The sequence below is a fragment of the Bubalus bubalis genome, chromosome 11 (assembly GCF_019923935.1).
Source record: "Bubalus bubalis isolate 160015118507 breed Murrah chromosome 11, NDDB_SH_1, whole genome shotgun sequence".
NCBI classification, from domain to species: Eukaryota; Metazoa; Chordata; class Mammalia; order Artiodactyla; family Bovidae; genus Bubalus; species Bubalus bubalis.
In genome coordinates, this window is record NC_059167.1 from 49,338,103 (window position 1) to 49,353,255 (window position 15,153).

Here is a 15,153-nt window from a genome sequence, read left to right on the forward strand (position 1 = left end):
TTGTTAAAACTTAAACCTAAGTTTTTATTGTTGATATAATTTTTCCATTAAAATACTGTAAAGAACACATGGGATTTTTTCCTTTTGCAGGATATAGCAAATGAAGAACACAAAAAAATCGAAGCATTAAAATCAGAAAACAAGAAGCTAGAAAAACAAAAAGGAGAATTAATGATAGGATTTAAGAAACAGTTAAAATTAATTGATGTTTTAAAAAGGCAGAAGGTGAGTTTATCTTAAACAAGTTAAAATAAATTGTGAATATTATTTGGCTCTTTCTACTAAGACATTTAGTATTTCTCCTTCAGTGATAGTTTTTTTAAGTTGCCATGCTTAGTCACCAAATGTTATCTATACATTGATGCAAGTAAATTAGAAATGTTTACTAGTTCTATTTCCATATAGTATGGATTCTCCCTAACTAAAGAAAATACCAAATATAAAAAATAACTATTATAAAAAATAACTATTATCTTAAAAAGGGATCAGTTTGCCTCTTGAAATCTTGAGAGTGAAATTGATTCCAAACCACTTTTATTGTGGTCACCACACAAGTTCACCTAGTGGTTAAGAGGATGTGAATTCATGTTTTTGCTACTGTCACCTTTTGCAAAGATTAGGTATTACAATATGGAATTGTTCTCTAAACAGGTTGGTGCGATACCACCAGTGGGCAAGGTTTTTAGTGGCTAATCACTGAATGTAATTACTATTTAAACCTGTTTATTGTAATTAGAATTATACACTCCCTTTCACAAATTTCCTATTGTTCTGTGGTCTACTCTTAATACTAAAGTAGACAATATTTATTTCTTTAAACACAGATGCATATTGAAGCTGCCAAGATGCTGTCTTTCACTGAAGAGGAATTTATGAAGGCACTTGAATGGGGAAATTAATAAGTGATCTACTTTTAAATCTCTAGTGTGTGGTGGATATACTCTTAAAGTAAATTTAGGTTTGGGGATATAAAATTGATACCTTATTATTAGGAATGTTTTATAAAATAAAGCAATAGAAATTTAACTTTCGATTCTGTTATCTTTCTTATGACCTTCTAGCCCCTTTCAGCTGCATATGAATAGAAAATATGGAATAGAAAATATGTTCTAGAGACTTAGCTTTAGTTTGTAAATGATGTTTACCTGAGAGAAACTGTTTCTATGTTCTTATTGATAACTGCATTAGGTAATAAAGCACTCTGAAATTCCTCACTCTGTACTTTTCTCCTCTCATAATAGGAAGTCTTCCCCAGCCAAATCAAGGAAGTGAAGTTCCTAGACACAAACATAGAAATGGTATGAAGAGTTTAGTCTCCTGGGTTGTTTTGATAGATATAGGGATCCATATGTAACGGAAAAATCCAAACTTTTTGGCCAACTCAATATATGGAGTGTGGTATAGAATTCAGATCTTTAGTTTTATCAGTACAAAAACAATAGTGATTGAAAGAAAACTTGGAGTTAAAAGTATTAATTTTTATCAGAAAACAAATGTTTTCTTACAACTAGTTGTTTATAAATGATACAGAAATGTTTTAGAAAATCCAGAGACAATGGAGGAGTCCTACTCACTGAACTCTAAAACAGAAGTCACACTGACACCTAGTGGTAACATACAAAATAACCCAGGTTTTACCAAATCTTGATGGTATCACTTCTCAGAAATTTCACTCCTTTTCTGATATGCTTTTCTAAACTCTTCACCAAGCATATCAATATCATCCTCATTTTTGAATACTCCCTACAAGAAAAATATTTTGTGGATTACTTTGAATGCCAGAATATTTCAATAAATATAGACGTGAAGTTTATAAAGTTATTTCTAATATGAAATCAGTAAAAAAATTTTTCTGTAATTTTGACTTACTGTACATACATACTGAATATTCTCAGACTGACCTGATGTCCAGTTAGAACTTGTCATAGGAATCTGGACTCTTCTGCTTTACTACTACAAGTACTACTGCTCTGAGGGACTGAACGGGAATCCATTTAATCCACACTGTACCCTCCTACCCTTGTTTTGAAACAGCCCTGCAGTATATGAGGGAGGAAATGAGCTTCACCAGATTTATGCATGGGACTGGCTCTTGCATCAGTTCTGTCTCTAGTCAGCTAACTTCGCTCTTTCAGGAAAAGAATCCAGGTGTAAAGTTAAGTCAACTAACCTTAATCCCTTTAAAACAAAATTAAACTTAAATGTTTACTTATCTAAAGAATCCAAAGACTAATTTAGGTCATTTGGAGCCACTAGGATCTAAAGGATAAAATCATTTTAGGTTATCAGGTTCTCCCATTTCCACAGTTATTTTGCTACACAAATATCTAAACCCTAAGACATGCTCAGAATTTATAGTCTATTTATCAATTCCATATGGCTTTTGTTATTAATATATCATTCTGTATTCATTCTAACCAATTAGACTATCAGGTCCTATGGACAGGTAATAATTTCTCTTTTCTTTCTCCTTCCTTTTGCATTAAACAAAATATACACTTGATTCTTTTGACAGAATAAAGTATCAAATGGCATAATTTCTGTATCTAAAGGGTAGAAATGTTATTTACTTTAGTTCATATGTTTATGTGGCCTCTGAAACTCAAGTCGTTGTTATTTTTATAGTCATAAGGTATTTGAGATAGCAAATTTTCATATGTATTCTCTGGAAGTAATATTTTTAAAATAAAGGATTACCTAGTTATATAATGTAACCTCCTGTTACAGAGCAGATCTCAGACTCAGTTCAAGCTTGTATCTATTACTACCGTTACAGATTACAAGGCTGTCCTGTGTATCACCTGCTTTGGTGTCCAGCGTATCACATTTGCTTTAGTTTTAAACTTCTTACACTGGAGAACAGAACCTCTAAAATTTAAATACAGAAATTCCAGCTCAAATTTAATAGAAAGTGCCAAGACCAACTCTCTCATTTTGGATATGTTCAATTACTAACTCACATAACATTGCTGCTTTGTAACAGTAAGAAGGGAGTGAAACCCAGGCCCTCTGAAATCCTAACACCTGTCTTCCCCCCACTCTTAGAGGCTATGAATTAAATCTCACTCACTTTAGGGAGATATCCTAGTAGTTTTGTAGCATGTTCTTTGAGAAGTTTTAGTCTTTCTTCTTCAACAATTGCGTTTATACATCCTTGTCGTCTTTGCTGCCACTGCCATTCCTCCAGTTCACGTTGCTAGAAATGTAAACAGAACTTACTGTCATAAAACACATTAATCTTTTCAGAATGTGGCAAACAAAACTATTCTTGCAGTAAATTAAGATAAAATTGATAGATAATATAACTTTAATTATATTACGTATATAATATATATATTACTGTCATTCTTCCTTTAAAGTTATAAGGAAAATAGTTATGACTGATGTTAGGGAGGCAAGTACATATTTTCAGGACAAGTCATCTTCATTACCAAGGAAAAAAGGTTCAAAGAAGTGATTTCCCAATTAATTCAACAAATATTTACCGAGTGCTTACCAGACCCCAGGTGTTGAAGGGAGCTTACAATATAAGACAAAAAAAAAAAAGATAGATAAAACAACAGGGATAGCTAAAAGGTAAGTACTGCCATACATATTAAGTTTCTTAAAGCCTGTGTGAGGGTACAAGAGCAGCAACAAATGTTCCAGCAAAAGAACCAGTATTTCTCAGGGAAATGTTCTGATTGATAACCACACCAAACTTCTGAGCTGTGAAAATATGGAAGAGAAGACTAGCTTTAACTCATTTTAGGGCTTAAAAGAACTCTTATAGAAATACATCCAAATAAGACTTTTAAATGGCAAAGGATGGTAAAGGCAGGCCACTGAAATAATGATGAATTTCTGCCAATAATTACTTTAGTTAAAATAGTATTAATGTTCCAACTTTTCTTTGAAATAATCAGTTTAAGTCATATAAACCAGAAAGCAGGATGTCTGTCTTTTCTGTTACAATGCTGCTTCTGTATCACCTAATATTTCATTATTGGATAAAAATAAAGAAGAATGCTAGGACACACCCATATCCAATGCCAGTTAAACTTGGAATTGCTTCTCTGTCTACTATCATGTCAGATGTATTACAGAATTAGAAGTAACACCGACAGCTAATTGAGAAGATACTTTCACCCATGTTGCTACTGAATCAAAGGGTAGAATTGCTCTTAAATATTTTATCTCTAAGATGAAACAGGGTAACAGAATCTGCTATAGAATCACTATATCTGAATTTTTTTTAGACTGCATTTCTAAGGCTAAAGGGTCAGATGTGGTCACAACAGGACTAGGTTTTTGCCAAGGAAATAAGCAAAAGTGTTGTATGGCAGTTTCCAGGAATCAGTCTTACATCTTTTGTCCCTTCTGCACTTCTTCCATCTGCTGCTTGAAACATGCTAAAACAGCTAAAGCTGAAACTCCAGTACTTTGGCCACCTCATGCGACGAGTTGACTCACTGGAAAAGACTCGGATGCTGGGAGGGACTGAGGGCAGGAGGAGAAAGGGACGACAGAGGATGAGATGGCTGGATGGCATCACCGACTCGCTGGACGTGAGTCTGAGTGAACTCCGGGAGTTGGTGATGGGCAGGGAGGCCTGGCGTGCTGTGATTCATGGGGTCGCAAAGAGTTGGACACGACTGAGCGACTGAACTGAACTGAATCCTTCTCTCAACTCTTCAGATCTAATTGGTCACCGAGACCCATCAGTTTTAATTTCCTACCACTTCACTGATGGATTCCTTCTCTATTCACAAGGGTTTTCATCACCTCTCTCTGGGATAATTGTAATAACTTCCTGAAGAACTATGGACGGAGGTTTGTAACACTGTACAGGAGGTGGGTGACCAAAACCATCCACAAGAAAAGGAAATGCAACAAGGCAAAATGGTTACCTGAGGAAGCCTTACAACAGCTGAGAAAAGAAGTGAAAGGCAAAGGAGAAAAGGAAAGATACGCCCATCTGAAGGCAGAGTTCCAAAGACTAGCAAGGAGAGAGAAGAAAGTCTTCTTAAGTGAACAATGCAAAGAAATAGAGGAAAACAACATAATGGGAAAGAGTCGAGATCTCTTCAAGAAAATCAGAGATACCAAGGGAACATTTCATGCAAAGATGGGCACAATACAGGACAGACATGGTATGGACCTAACAGAAGCAGAAGATATTAAGAAGAGGTGGCAAGAATACACGGAACTGTACAAAAAAGATCTTCATGACCCAGATAACCATGATGGTGTGATCACTGACCTAGAGCCAGACATCCTGGAATGCAAACTCAAGTGGGCCTTAGGAAAAATCACTACAAACAAAGCTAGTGGAGGCAATGGAATTCCAGTTGAGCTATTTCAAATCCTGAAAGATGATTCTGTGAAAGTGCTGTACTCAATATGCCAGCAAATTTGGAAAACTCAGCAGTGGCCACAGGACTGGAAAAGGTCAGTTTTCTTTTTTTTTAAACTAAGATTTAAAAAATGTTTATTATTCATTGTAAAGAGCAATTAATAATAACAAAATTGGTAATTATCTCCATAAATGAACACCCCAAAGAAGAATAGTTTCCACATGCTGTTCTTTTGGGAGAGTCATTTTATCTGAAATCTCAAATGAACTATTCAGTGGTGAACCTGAGAAGAATGTGGGGTAGAATCTTAACATTTTCAAGATAAGGGACTCCAACCCTTTCATGCTTGTAATCCCTATGTGTTTCTTGACCAAGAACATCCAAACTTACAGAGCTTTTCAGACTTGAATATCAGAAGGTTAAAGGAGAAATGAATGAACTGAAATGCTCTTGCTTGGTTCAGGGCCATGCCATTTGAATTTAATTTAATTGAAGTAAATACATTATAAGTTGAGGAGAAACATGAGGAGGAGGTGGCCTGAGGAATGCTGAGCTAGAAGAAGGGGGAGCCCTGGGATGTAGATCTATCAACTCCTAGGAAAGACTGCTTACTCCCCACACTTCTGAACAGGTCAGTTTTCATTCCAATCCCGATACTCAAAGAATGTTCAAACTACTGCACAACCGCACTCATTTCACATGATAGCAAGGTAATGCTCAAAATCCTTCAAGCCAGGCTTCAACAGTATGTGAACCGGGAACTTCCAGATGTACAAGGTGGATTTAGAAAAGGCAGGGGAACCAGAAATCAAATTGCCAAAATCCACTGGATCATAAAAAAGCAAGAGAGTTGCAGAAAAACATCTACTTCTGCTTCACTGACTACGTTAAAGCCTTTGACTGTGTGCATCGTCACAAACTGTGGAAAATTCTTCAAGAGATGGGAATACCAGACCACCTGACCTGCCTCCTGAGAAATCTGTATGCAGGTCAAGAAGCAACAGTTAGAACTGGATATGAAACAATGAACTGGTTCAAAATTGGGAAAGGAGTACATCAGGCTGTATATCGTCACCCTGCTTATTTAACTTCTGTGCAGAGTACATCATGTAAATGCTGGGCTGGATGAAGCACAAGCTGGAATCAGGATTTCCAGGAGAAATATCCATAACCTCAGATATGCAGGTGACACCACCCTAATGGCAGAAAGTTAAGAGGAACTAAAGAGCCTCTTGATGAAAGTGAAAGAGGAGAGTGAAAAGCTGGTTTAAAACTCAACATTCAAAAAACAAAGATCACAGTATCTGGTCCCATCACTTCATGGCAATTAGATGGGGAAACAATGGAAACAGTGACAGACTATTTTTTTAGGCTCCAAAATCACTGTAGCGACTTGCAGCCATGGAATTTTAAAAGACGCTTGCTCCTTGGAAGAAAAGTTGTGACAACCCTAGACAGCTTATTAAAAAGTAGAGCCATCACCTTGCTGATAATGATCTGCATATTCAAAGTCATAGATTTTTCCAGTAGTCATGTACAGATGTGAGGACTGGACTATAAAGAAGGCTGAGCACCAAAGAATTGATGCTTTCAAACTGTTGCTGGAGAAGACTCTTGAGAATCCCTAGGACAGCAAGGAGATCAAACCAGTCAATCCTAAAGGAAAATCAACCCTGAATATTCACTGAAAGGACTGGTGCTGAAGCTGAAGCTCCAAACTTTGGCCACCTGATGTGAAGAATCAACTCACTGGAAAAGACCCTGATGCTGGGAAAGACTGAGGGCAGGAGAAGAGGGTGACAGAGGATGAGATGTTGGATGGCATCATCGACTCAATGGACGTGAGTCTGAGCCAACTCCAGGAGACTGTGAAAAACAGGGTAGCCTGGCTGCAGCAGCCTATGGGGTCGCAAAGAGTCGCATATGACTGAACAACTAAACAAAAACAACTGATCTTCCCATCTCCAGTTGTACTCCACTCATGTCTGTCTTCAACACTGCTACTTGAATCATCTATCCAAGTGCAGATCTTATCATGCAGCTCAATTCTTCAGTGGATCCCCCCTGAATAAAATCCACCTTTAAAACAGCAGCCAAGACATTCATGATCAGTCTCCTCTCTGCCATACAACATGTCCATTCTGTATGATTATCATCAATGCATTTGACATATCTTAATGTATTTTTCTTAACCAACACTATAAAAGCTCATAGATGACATGGAGTTAGTCATATTTATGTTCTCAACACCAACCAATGTCTAATACATAGAAAGCATCAATAAATATGTTCTAGATTCATTAATTAATGAGTAGTCAGAAAATGTATATATCATATGATTAGGGAATGGATTTCCAACATCTGGCACATAAACAGTTTTCAGTTATTTAGTGGATAAATAAATTAGCCAGTTGCTATTCAATGAAAATTTTTAAAAAAGTTTTCCTTACTTTGTCTGCAAGGAACTGGTTGCGGCGCTCTTCTATAAGTTTTTCCACGGCCCTCTTGTGTTCTAGTTGCTTCATTCTTTGCTTCTGAGCATTCATTAATTCTATTCGATCATCCTCAGCAAATTTCGCCAGCATAGCTTTTCTAAATGTCTCCTCTTCCTCTTTTGCAGCCTGAAGTATTAATTCCTTCAAGGCCATTTGGTCCATAAAATCTTGCTTCAACTCCTTTTGTTTTCTCAATTTCTCTTCTGCTTCTTCCTAAATAACAATACATCTAAAAGTTAATTTAATAATTAACCTGTAAAAGTTAATTCAGTAATTGTTTCTTTACAGTAGATTTATAAAGATAGGGTCAGACAGAGTTTGGTTAAGCTTAATGTTACAATAAGAAATAAAACTGAAAACTTAAACCTTTTCAAGGTAACACTTTTCCCATCCTTTAAAAACTAATAAAGTAGATGTTACCTTTGGATTGCTCATTATTTAAATTTTAACTAATACATATTTACCATCTTATTTCTGTATTCAGAATTAACACATTAACTTTGAAAAGAGCTGTATAAAAATTTGTATATGTGAGTTTATTAAATCTGTCAACTATATAATCTGTACCAACTATGAATCATTCTAGAACCTTGTGTTCAAATATTGATAAATATTTTTCAGAACAATAATCTAGCAATGAGAATCAGAAGCTTAGAGAAATTCAAATTTACTTGAAGCAGTTAAAAGTCCTTTCCTACAAGGTTTATATTTTCCCAACATTATTATGAAAGATTTCAAAACCAAAGAATTTTACAGGGATCACCCATATTTGCTTTATCATTGATCTACTGAATTAGGACTGTTGTAAATTTTAAATCATTTGCAAATTTAACCAACTTTGCTCAATTCTAATACAAGTTCCAGGTAGGAGGCCAGTATCTTCAAAATATTGCCTTAACACCCATGTGGCCAAGGGTACAGATGACAACAAACTATAAGGGATTTACTACAGGCCATCAGAGGCATACAGAACTTCCAGGAAGGCCAGGGAACCAAGCTGTCATCCTACTGCTCAAGTCTCATGGTAACTCTGTCTATAGTGACCGACTAGTATCTCATGTGCTTACTTCCATCTTCACACCTTGAAGTGGGGTGATGGCTACTGGAGATAACCTAGTTCATATGAAGAATTCCAGGTAAGAGATAAATGTAGTTTTAACTACATTTCTCTTTGCAATAAAGCAAGACAAATGAATTTACAACAGGGTAGGATGTATTAAGGGTAAGAATGGGTTTTTTTTGAGACAGAAAATGTATTTATTATTATGCAAATAGCTATTCAAAATAGCTAGGGACCTGACAAGCTGCCAAAGGATTTTCCCAAATAACTCGTGTATTCCTATGTTAACAGGCATCACATCAGTAACACATCCAGGAGAACAAAAATAGAATTCAGAAAACAATATCTCAGAGGCCCACCAGATCCTGATTCCTTTATGAAAAACTCTATTACAGTGTTGTTGGTTGTGTAGTTGCTAGGTTGTGTCCGACTCTTTCAACCCCATGGACTTCATGTAGCCTGCCAAGCTCCTCTGTCCATGGGATTAATACTGGAGTGGGTTGCCATTTCCTTCTGGAAATGGCAGAATGGGTTTTAAGTGAGCCAATCTGCAAGTATCAGTTACAGCAACTTTGTTAATTATATTGATCATTCAACCTCTTTTTCTTCATTTATCCCTATCTTTCCAAATTCTTTTTCAAAGTCTTCTCTATTCCGTGGTAGCTTAGATGGTAAAGAATTAGCCTGCAATGCAGGAGACCCAGATTCAATCCCTGAGTCAGAAAGATGCCCTGGAGAAGGGAATGACAACCCACTCCAGTATTCTTGCCTGGAGAATTCCATGGACAGAGGAGCCTGGCGGGCTATAGTCCATGGGGTCACAGAGTCGGACATGACTGAATGTCTAACATACACACACAATCCTCTTTTCAAATCTTATCTTTTTCTTAGTTCTCTCTAATCACTCTTACCTCTTTTGGGGGTCTTATACCATTTAATTTTTCATCATTTAATTTTATTCCATAAATATACACCTCATCTCACTAAAATTCATAGAAGGCATATCTTATTTTCCTTTGGGATGCTGGACACATAAGTGTTTTTTATAATAAAAAGTTTGTGTTTATTTGCCATCTATTGCATAGATGTCAGAGACTCATTGAAGGCAGACATGCTGTGTCAGTTAGCTTTGAATTCCTCCAGAGCTTATAATAATACCTTGCACAAAGAGATTCAGTACATACTGAACCAAATGATTTCTTGATATTTCCTGGCATCCATATCCCATACCAATTTTAGTTTAATCCAATGGTGAAGACATCAGGCTAAAGAACAGGAAAGATTTTGGCAAAACAAAACACCATTCATTATATTTTTTGAACTAGGAAAGTGTTCATATAGTCTTTGATGTGTCTGGATCTGGATTATATAGTTATATAATATGAACTGAATAGTTTTTGATATTCTAAAACCCAATATGTGGTTTGAGGAATAGCTGTTCTCCGAAAGTTTGGATTAATTTGCTATAGAACTACTCTGAGTCTAGAAACTCTTTGGAGATGTCTTGGTCTGGGTTCTTCACTGAAAAACAGCCTTAAACAAGGACTTGTATACAGATATTTTACCATGGAGGTAATCTCAGGAAGCAGAGGTGAGGGACAAGCAGAAGTGAAGGAAGAGAAGCCAACACAAGGGTGCATCATTGAACTGGTCACCACCTTGGACAACTGAGGCTTCACTCTGCCAGGACCTTGTGAGGAAGGCATGGGGTACCTTTCAGGACCTTCCCAAAAGCCTGCTAGAGGTAGAGAAGCATTATCTCTCAATTCCTGTCCACTGCTGGCTGAGGGATGCCCCAAAGGGTGTCACCTCCCTATCCCCACCCCGACATGTTAGGAAGCTCTCAGCAAGGGGTCAGTCTAAGCCCTCACAACCGTTCCCCACAGCGGTCACAAATCAGAGGGGCTGCTGACAGGATGCGACACAGGGCACACAAATCTTCTGATAGAGGAAAATGGCTTTAATAATCTTGTCTTTTTTTTTTCCCTATATTTTTTTAAATCACTGCATTTTTAATTCAGAAAATTGCACCACTGAAAATTTAATTTTTTTAGGACACAACTGAGTAGTCTTTCATTATTTTCCTAATCTTTTCTCTTCACAGACCCTTTTTCCCTTCAAATATTAAGCAACTAGATTTAAAAATGTTAATGTGTTCTCCTGATTTTTAGTTTACTTCTACTTGTATCTTTATTACTTCCTTCCATATTCTTGCCTCATACTTGATTTATAATGTTTTTCTCAGTTATTGAGTTGGCTGCCTACACAATTTTCCCAGTATTTCTCACTTAATAATTGCCTGTGCTTTCTCTGGTGCTCCAGTGGTTAAGAATCCACCTGCTGGCTTCCAGTTCAAGATGGTGGAGTAGAAGGACATGTGCCTGTCTCCTTCTGCAAGAGTACCAAAATCACAACTAGCTGTTGAATAGCCATCAACAGGAGGATGCTGGGACCCACCAAAAAAAGATACCCCATGTCCAAAGACAAAGAAGAAGCTGCAGTAAGATGGTAGGAGGGGTGTATTCACGATAAAATCAACCCCCTACCTGCTGGGTAGGAAACCCACTAACTGGAGAACAATAATACCAAAGAAGTTTCTCACACTGTTGTGAAGGTTTGGACCCCACGTCAGGCTTCCCAGCCTGGGGATCCAACAAAGGGACTGGGAATCCACAGGGACTCTGACCTTGAAGGCCAGTGGGATTTGACTGTAAGCCTTCCATGGGACTGCAGGAAACAGATTCCAGTCCTGGAATGTGCACCAGGACCCAGAGGGAAGGAGCAGCGACCCCACAGGAGACGCAAACAAAACTACCTGCTAGTACTGGAGGGTCTCCTGCGGAGGGTGGGTCAGCAGGGGCTCCACCGGAGGGGGCACTGGCAACAGCAGTCCAGGAAGGTCCCACTTGGTGTAAGCCCTCTTGGAGGTCACCATTAACCCAGGGCTGGGTCAGGCCAAACAACTACCAGGGAGGGAGTGCAACCCCACCCATCAGCAGATAATTGCATTAAACTTTACTGAGCAAGGCCCTGCCCACCAGAGTAAGTCCCAGTTTTTCCCATCACTAGTCCCTCCCATCAAGAAGCTTACACAAGCCTCTTAGCTAACTCCATCAGAGGGCAGACAGAAGCAGCAAGAAGATCCAGTCTCATAGCTGGCTAGAACAAAAGCTACATTATAGAAAGTTAATCGTGATAAAAAAGCAGAAAGTTATGTCCTAGATGAAGGGACAAGATAAAACCCAAGAAAAACAACTAAATGAAGTAGAGATAGGCAACCTTCCAGAAAAGCAATTCAGAATAATGATATTGAAGATGATACAGGATCTCAGGAAAACAATGGAGAAGACGCAAGAAATGTTTACTAAAGACCTACAAGAATTAAAGAACAGAGATGAATAATACACTAGAAGGAATCAATAGAGTAACTGAGGCAGAAGAACAGATAAATGACCTGGAGGACATAATGGTGGAAATCACGGCCACAGAACAGAATATAGAAAAAAGAATGAAAAGAAATGAAGACAGCCTAAGAGACCTCTGGGACAACATTAAATGCACCAACATTCACATTAGAGGAGTCCCAGAAGGAGAAGAGAGAGAGAAAGGATCTGAGAAAATATTTGAAGAAATTAAGAGCTGAAAACTTGCCTAACATGGGAAAGGAAATAGTCAAACAAGTCCAGGAAGCACAGAGTCCTAGGCAGGATAAACCCAAGGAGGAGCACAGCAAGACACAGTAATCAAAGTGACAAAAATGAAAGACAAAGATAAAATATTAAAAGCAACAAGGGAAAAACAACAAATAACATACAAAGGAACTCCCATCAAACTATCAGCTGATTTCTCAACAGAAACTCTACAAGCTAGAAGGGAAGGGCATGACATATTTAAAGTGAGGATAGAGAAGAACCTGCAGCCAAGAATACCCAGCAAGACTCTCATTCAGATTTGATGGAGAAATAAAAAACTTTCCAGACAAGCAAAAGTGAAGAGAATTCAGCACCACCAAACCAGCTTTACAACAAATGCTAAAGGAACTTCTCTAGGCAGGAAACACAACAGAAGGAAAGACCTACAGAAAATTAACCCAAACAGTTAAGAAAATGGTAATAGGATCAAATGCACCAACCAAAAGACACAGACTGGCTGGCCAGATGAAAACGTGTGCATGGAGGCACTTCCAATTACCACATCACTCTGCTTGACCCCCTAGATTGTATGTAATTATTTTATATTGTTAGGTTAATCATGGTCCCATTATGACTTGAAATTGTAATTATCTTTTATTTTTGTCTGGCTATTGACTGTGAAAACTGATAAACATCTTTTACTATTGTGATTATGTAACTATTACTCACTTACTGCCACTGTATCATGATTGGTCAACAGAAAAATAATATAGAAGTCTATATCACCAAAAATACAATTTAATAGAAAAACTTGTAATCATTTTAAAATTCCAGATGCATATCAGAATTATCTTGGGAGTTTTTGAAAAACAGAAAGCCCAGGTGCTGCTTTTTTCTCCAGAGCTCCAGATGTATTTCTAATGAGCAGCCATGTTTAGTGGCTGTAAGATGATCTTTTCCTTTCATCTAGTTTCACTTTTTCTATTTCATATTCAGTGCTCCCATTTTATTTACTCTGTTTTCCAATTTCTTCATCTTTTTAAAAATTTTCTTTCTCCAGCCTTTATCAAGCATAGTAGAAAAGTTTTGTATACCTATATAGAAATAATATGTATAACATATTTTAGGAAACTTATGAATTTTTGCCTAATGAAAAAATGTATGACATTTTGATTCCACTTGTTTGACTTAATATCAGTAGAATGCTATATTTCTAATTAAAAAACATATGCAACAAGCAACAAAAGTTTACTGTATAGCACAGAGAACGATAGTCAATATCTCGTACTAACCTATAATGGTAAATAATTTCAAAAATTAATATATTTGTATATGTACAACTGAATCAACTTGCTGTGCACCTGAAACATTGTAAGTCAACTATACTTGAATGAAAAATTTTTTAAATTATAAAATAAAGAATCCACCTGCCAATGCAGGGGACACAGGTTCGATCCCTGGCCTGAGAAGATTCCACATGCCACAGGACAACTAAGCCTGTGCAGCATGACTAAAGAAGCCTGCGCATCCTAAAGCTTGTGCTCCGCAACGAGAAGCAACTGCAGTGAGAAGCCTGCACACTGCAACTAGGGAAAGCCCACGCGCAGCAACAAAGACAACAGCCAAAAATAAACAAACAAAATTTTTTAAATTGCCTAATAGATTTTGATGTCATAATTTCCTCCTCTAAATTGTCTGCAAATATCCTCTTCAATCAATAATAATCGAATGTTTACAGATTTTCAGTTAGTAAGTTAAAATATTTGTTATTAAGTTCTAATGGTGTTTAAACACCCTTTCCCCTTTCCAATAAATTTTCTTTGGAGATATAACAGTTATGTACTTCAGTACAACAATGTTACAAGGGAGATAAAATGTTCATTATACGTCCCTTAATGATTATACCTTTTCTCTGTGATATCTGGGATTCTTTTGCTGTTCCACGTACCTAGTAATAACGCTGCCTACCTGCTTCCCATTTGTTCATATATGCCTGTTAGCCTTCATCCATCATTTTATTCTTAATGCTTTGGGGGTTATTTGACATTAGGTAATCTATAAGTGAATTTTATTAAGATGTTTCTTTAAAAGAACTGGACACATTTTACAATCTTAAATGCAGTTAATAATTAAGGACTCACATGAAGTAAGTTTTGATGTTTTACTTAGTATCTATTCCTTCCTCATTGATGAAACAGTATATATAAGACAATGTTGTTTTAATATAGCTGATAATATTACAAATAATACTAATAAGTATAATTGTTATATATATTCATATATCTTATTTTATACAGTGTTCAAACTTTTGGAGTTCCCCAGTGGTTCAGTGGTTAGGATTCCATGCTTTCACTGCCGATGGTGCAGGTTCAATCCCTGGTCAGAAGTTAAGACCCTACAAGCCATGCAACATGATCAAAACAAAGTGCTGAAACTTCCAGCTTGTTTAAAAAAAAAAAAACTTGGGTTTTTTATATTCTGTTGTCAACTTATTGAGTGTTCTTTACATATTCTGGATAAAAGTTATTTGTAAGATACATGTATATGGAATGTTTTCTTCCAATTGTGGCTTGCATTTTCATTTTCCTAACATTGTTAGGAAATTATTAATTTTCATGAAGCCTACTTAT

General features: G+C 36.8%; 2 protein-coding genes across 11 annotated transcripts in view; one reads left to right on the plus strand and one right to left on the minus strand.

The window, feature by feature from the left end:
• The window catches only part of TEX9 (testis expressed 9), a 101,603-nt gene extending 100,577 nt beyond the window's left edge, over nucleotides 1–1,026 (plus strand). For 4 of the 7 annotated variants that reach the window (XM_006074917.3, XM_025295645.2, XM_044925051.1 and 1 more), the window contains 2 exons: nucleotides 91–225; nucleotides 825–1,026. In XM_006074917.3, the coding sequence (XP_006074979.1) occupies nucleotides 91–225; nucleotides 825–899 (210 nt within the window). In that variant the 3' untranslated portion in view covers nucleotides 900–1,026. Of the gene's footprint in view, nucleotides 1–90; nucleotides 226–824 lie in introns of those variants that run through there. The other 3 variants (XM_025295647.2, XR_003112317.2, XR_006542787.1) reach the window with 1 other exon arrangement.
• Nucleotides 1,027–1,389: 363 nt separating this feature from the next.
• MNS1 (meiosis specific nuclear structural 1) overlaps nucleotides 1,390–15,153 on the minus strand; it is a 116,700-nt gene continuing 102,936 nt past the window's right edge. For all 4 annotated transcript variants that reach the window (XM_044925050.2, XM_044925049.2, XM_006074914.3 and 1 more), the window contains 3 exons: nucleotides 7,787–8,044; nucleotides 3,071–3,196; nucleotides 1,390–1,743 (listed from right to left, as the gene is read on the minus strand). In XM_044925050.2, coding sequence (XP_044780985.1) covers nucleotides 1,654–1,743; nucleotides 3,071–3,196; nucleotides 7,787–8,044 — 474 coding nt within the window. In that variant the 3' untranslated portion in view covers nucleotides 1,390–1,653. The remainder of the gene's footprint in view (nucleotides 1,744–3,070; nucleotides 3,197–7,786; nucleotides 8,045–15,153) is intronic.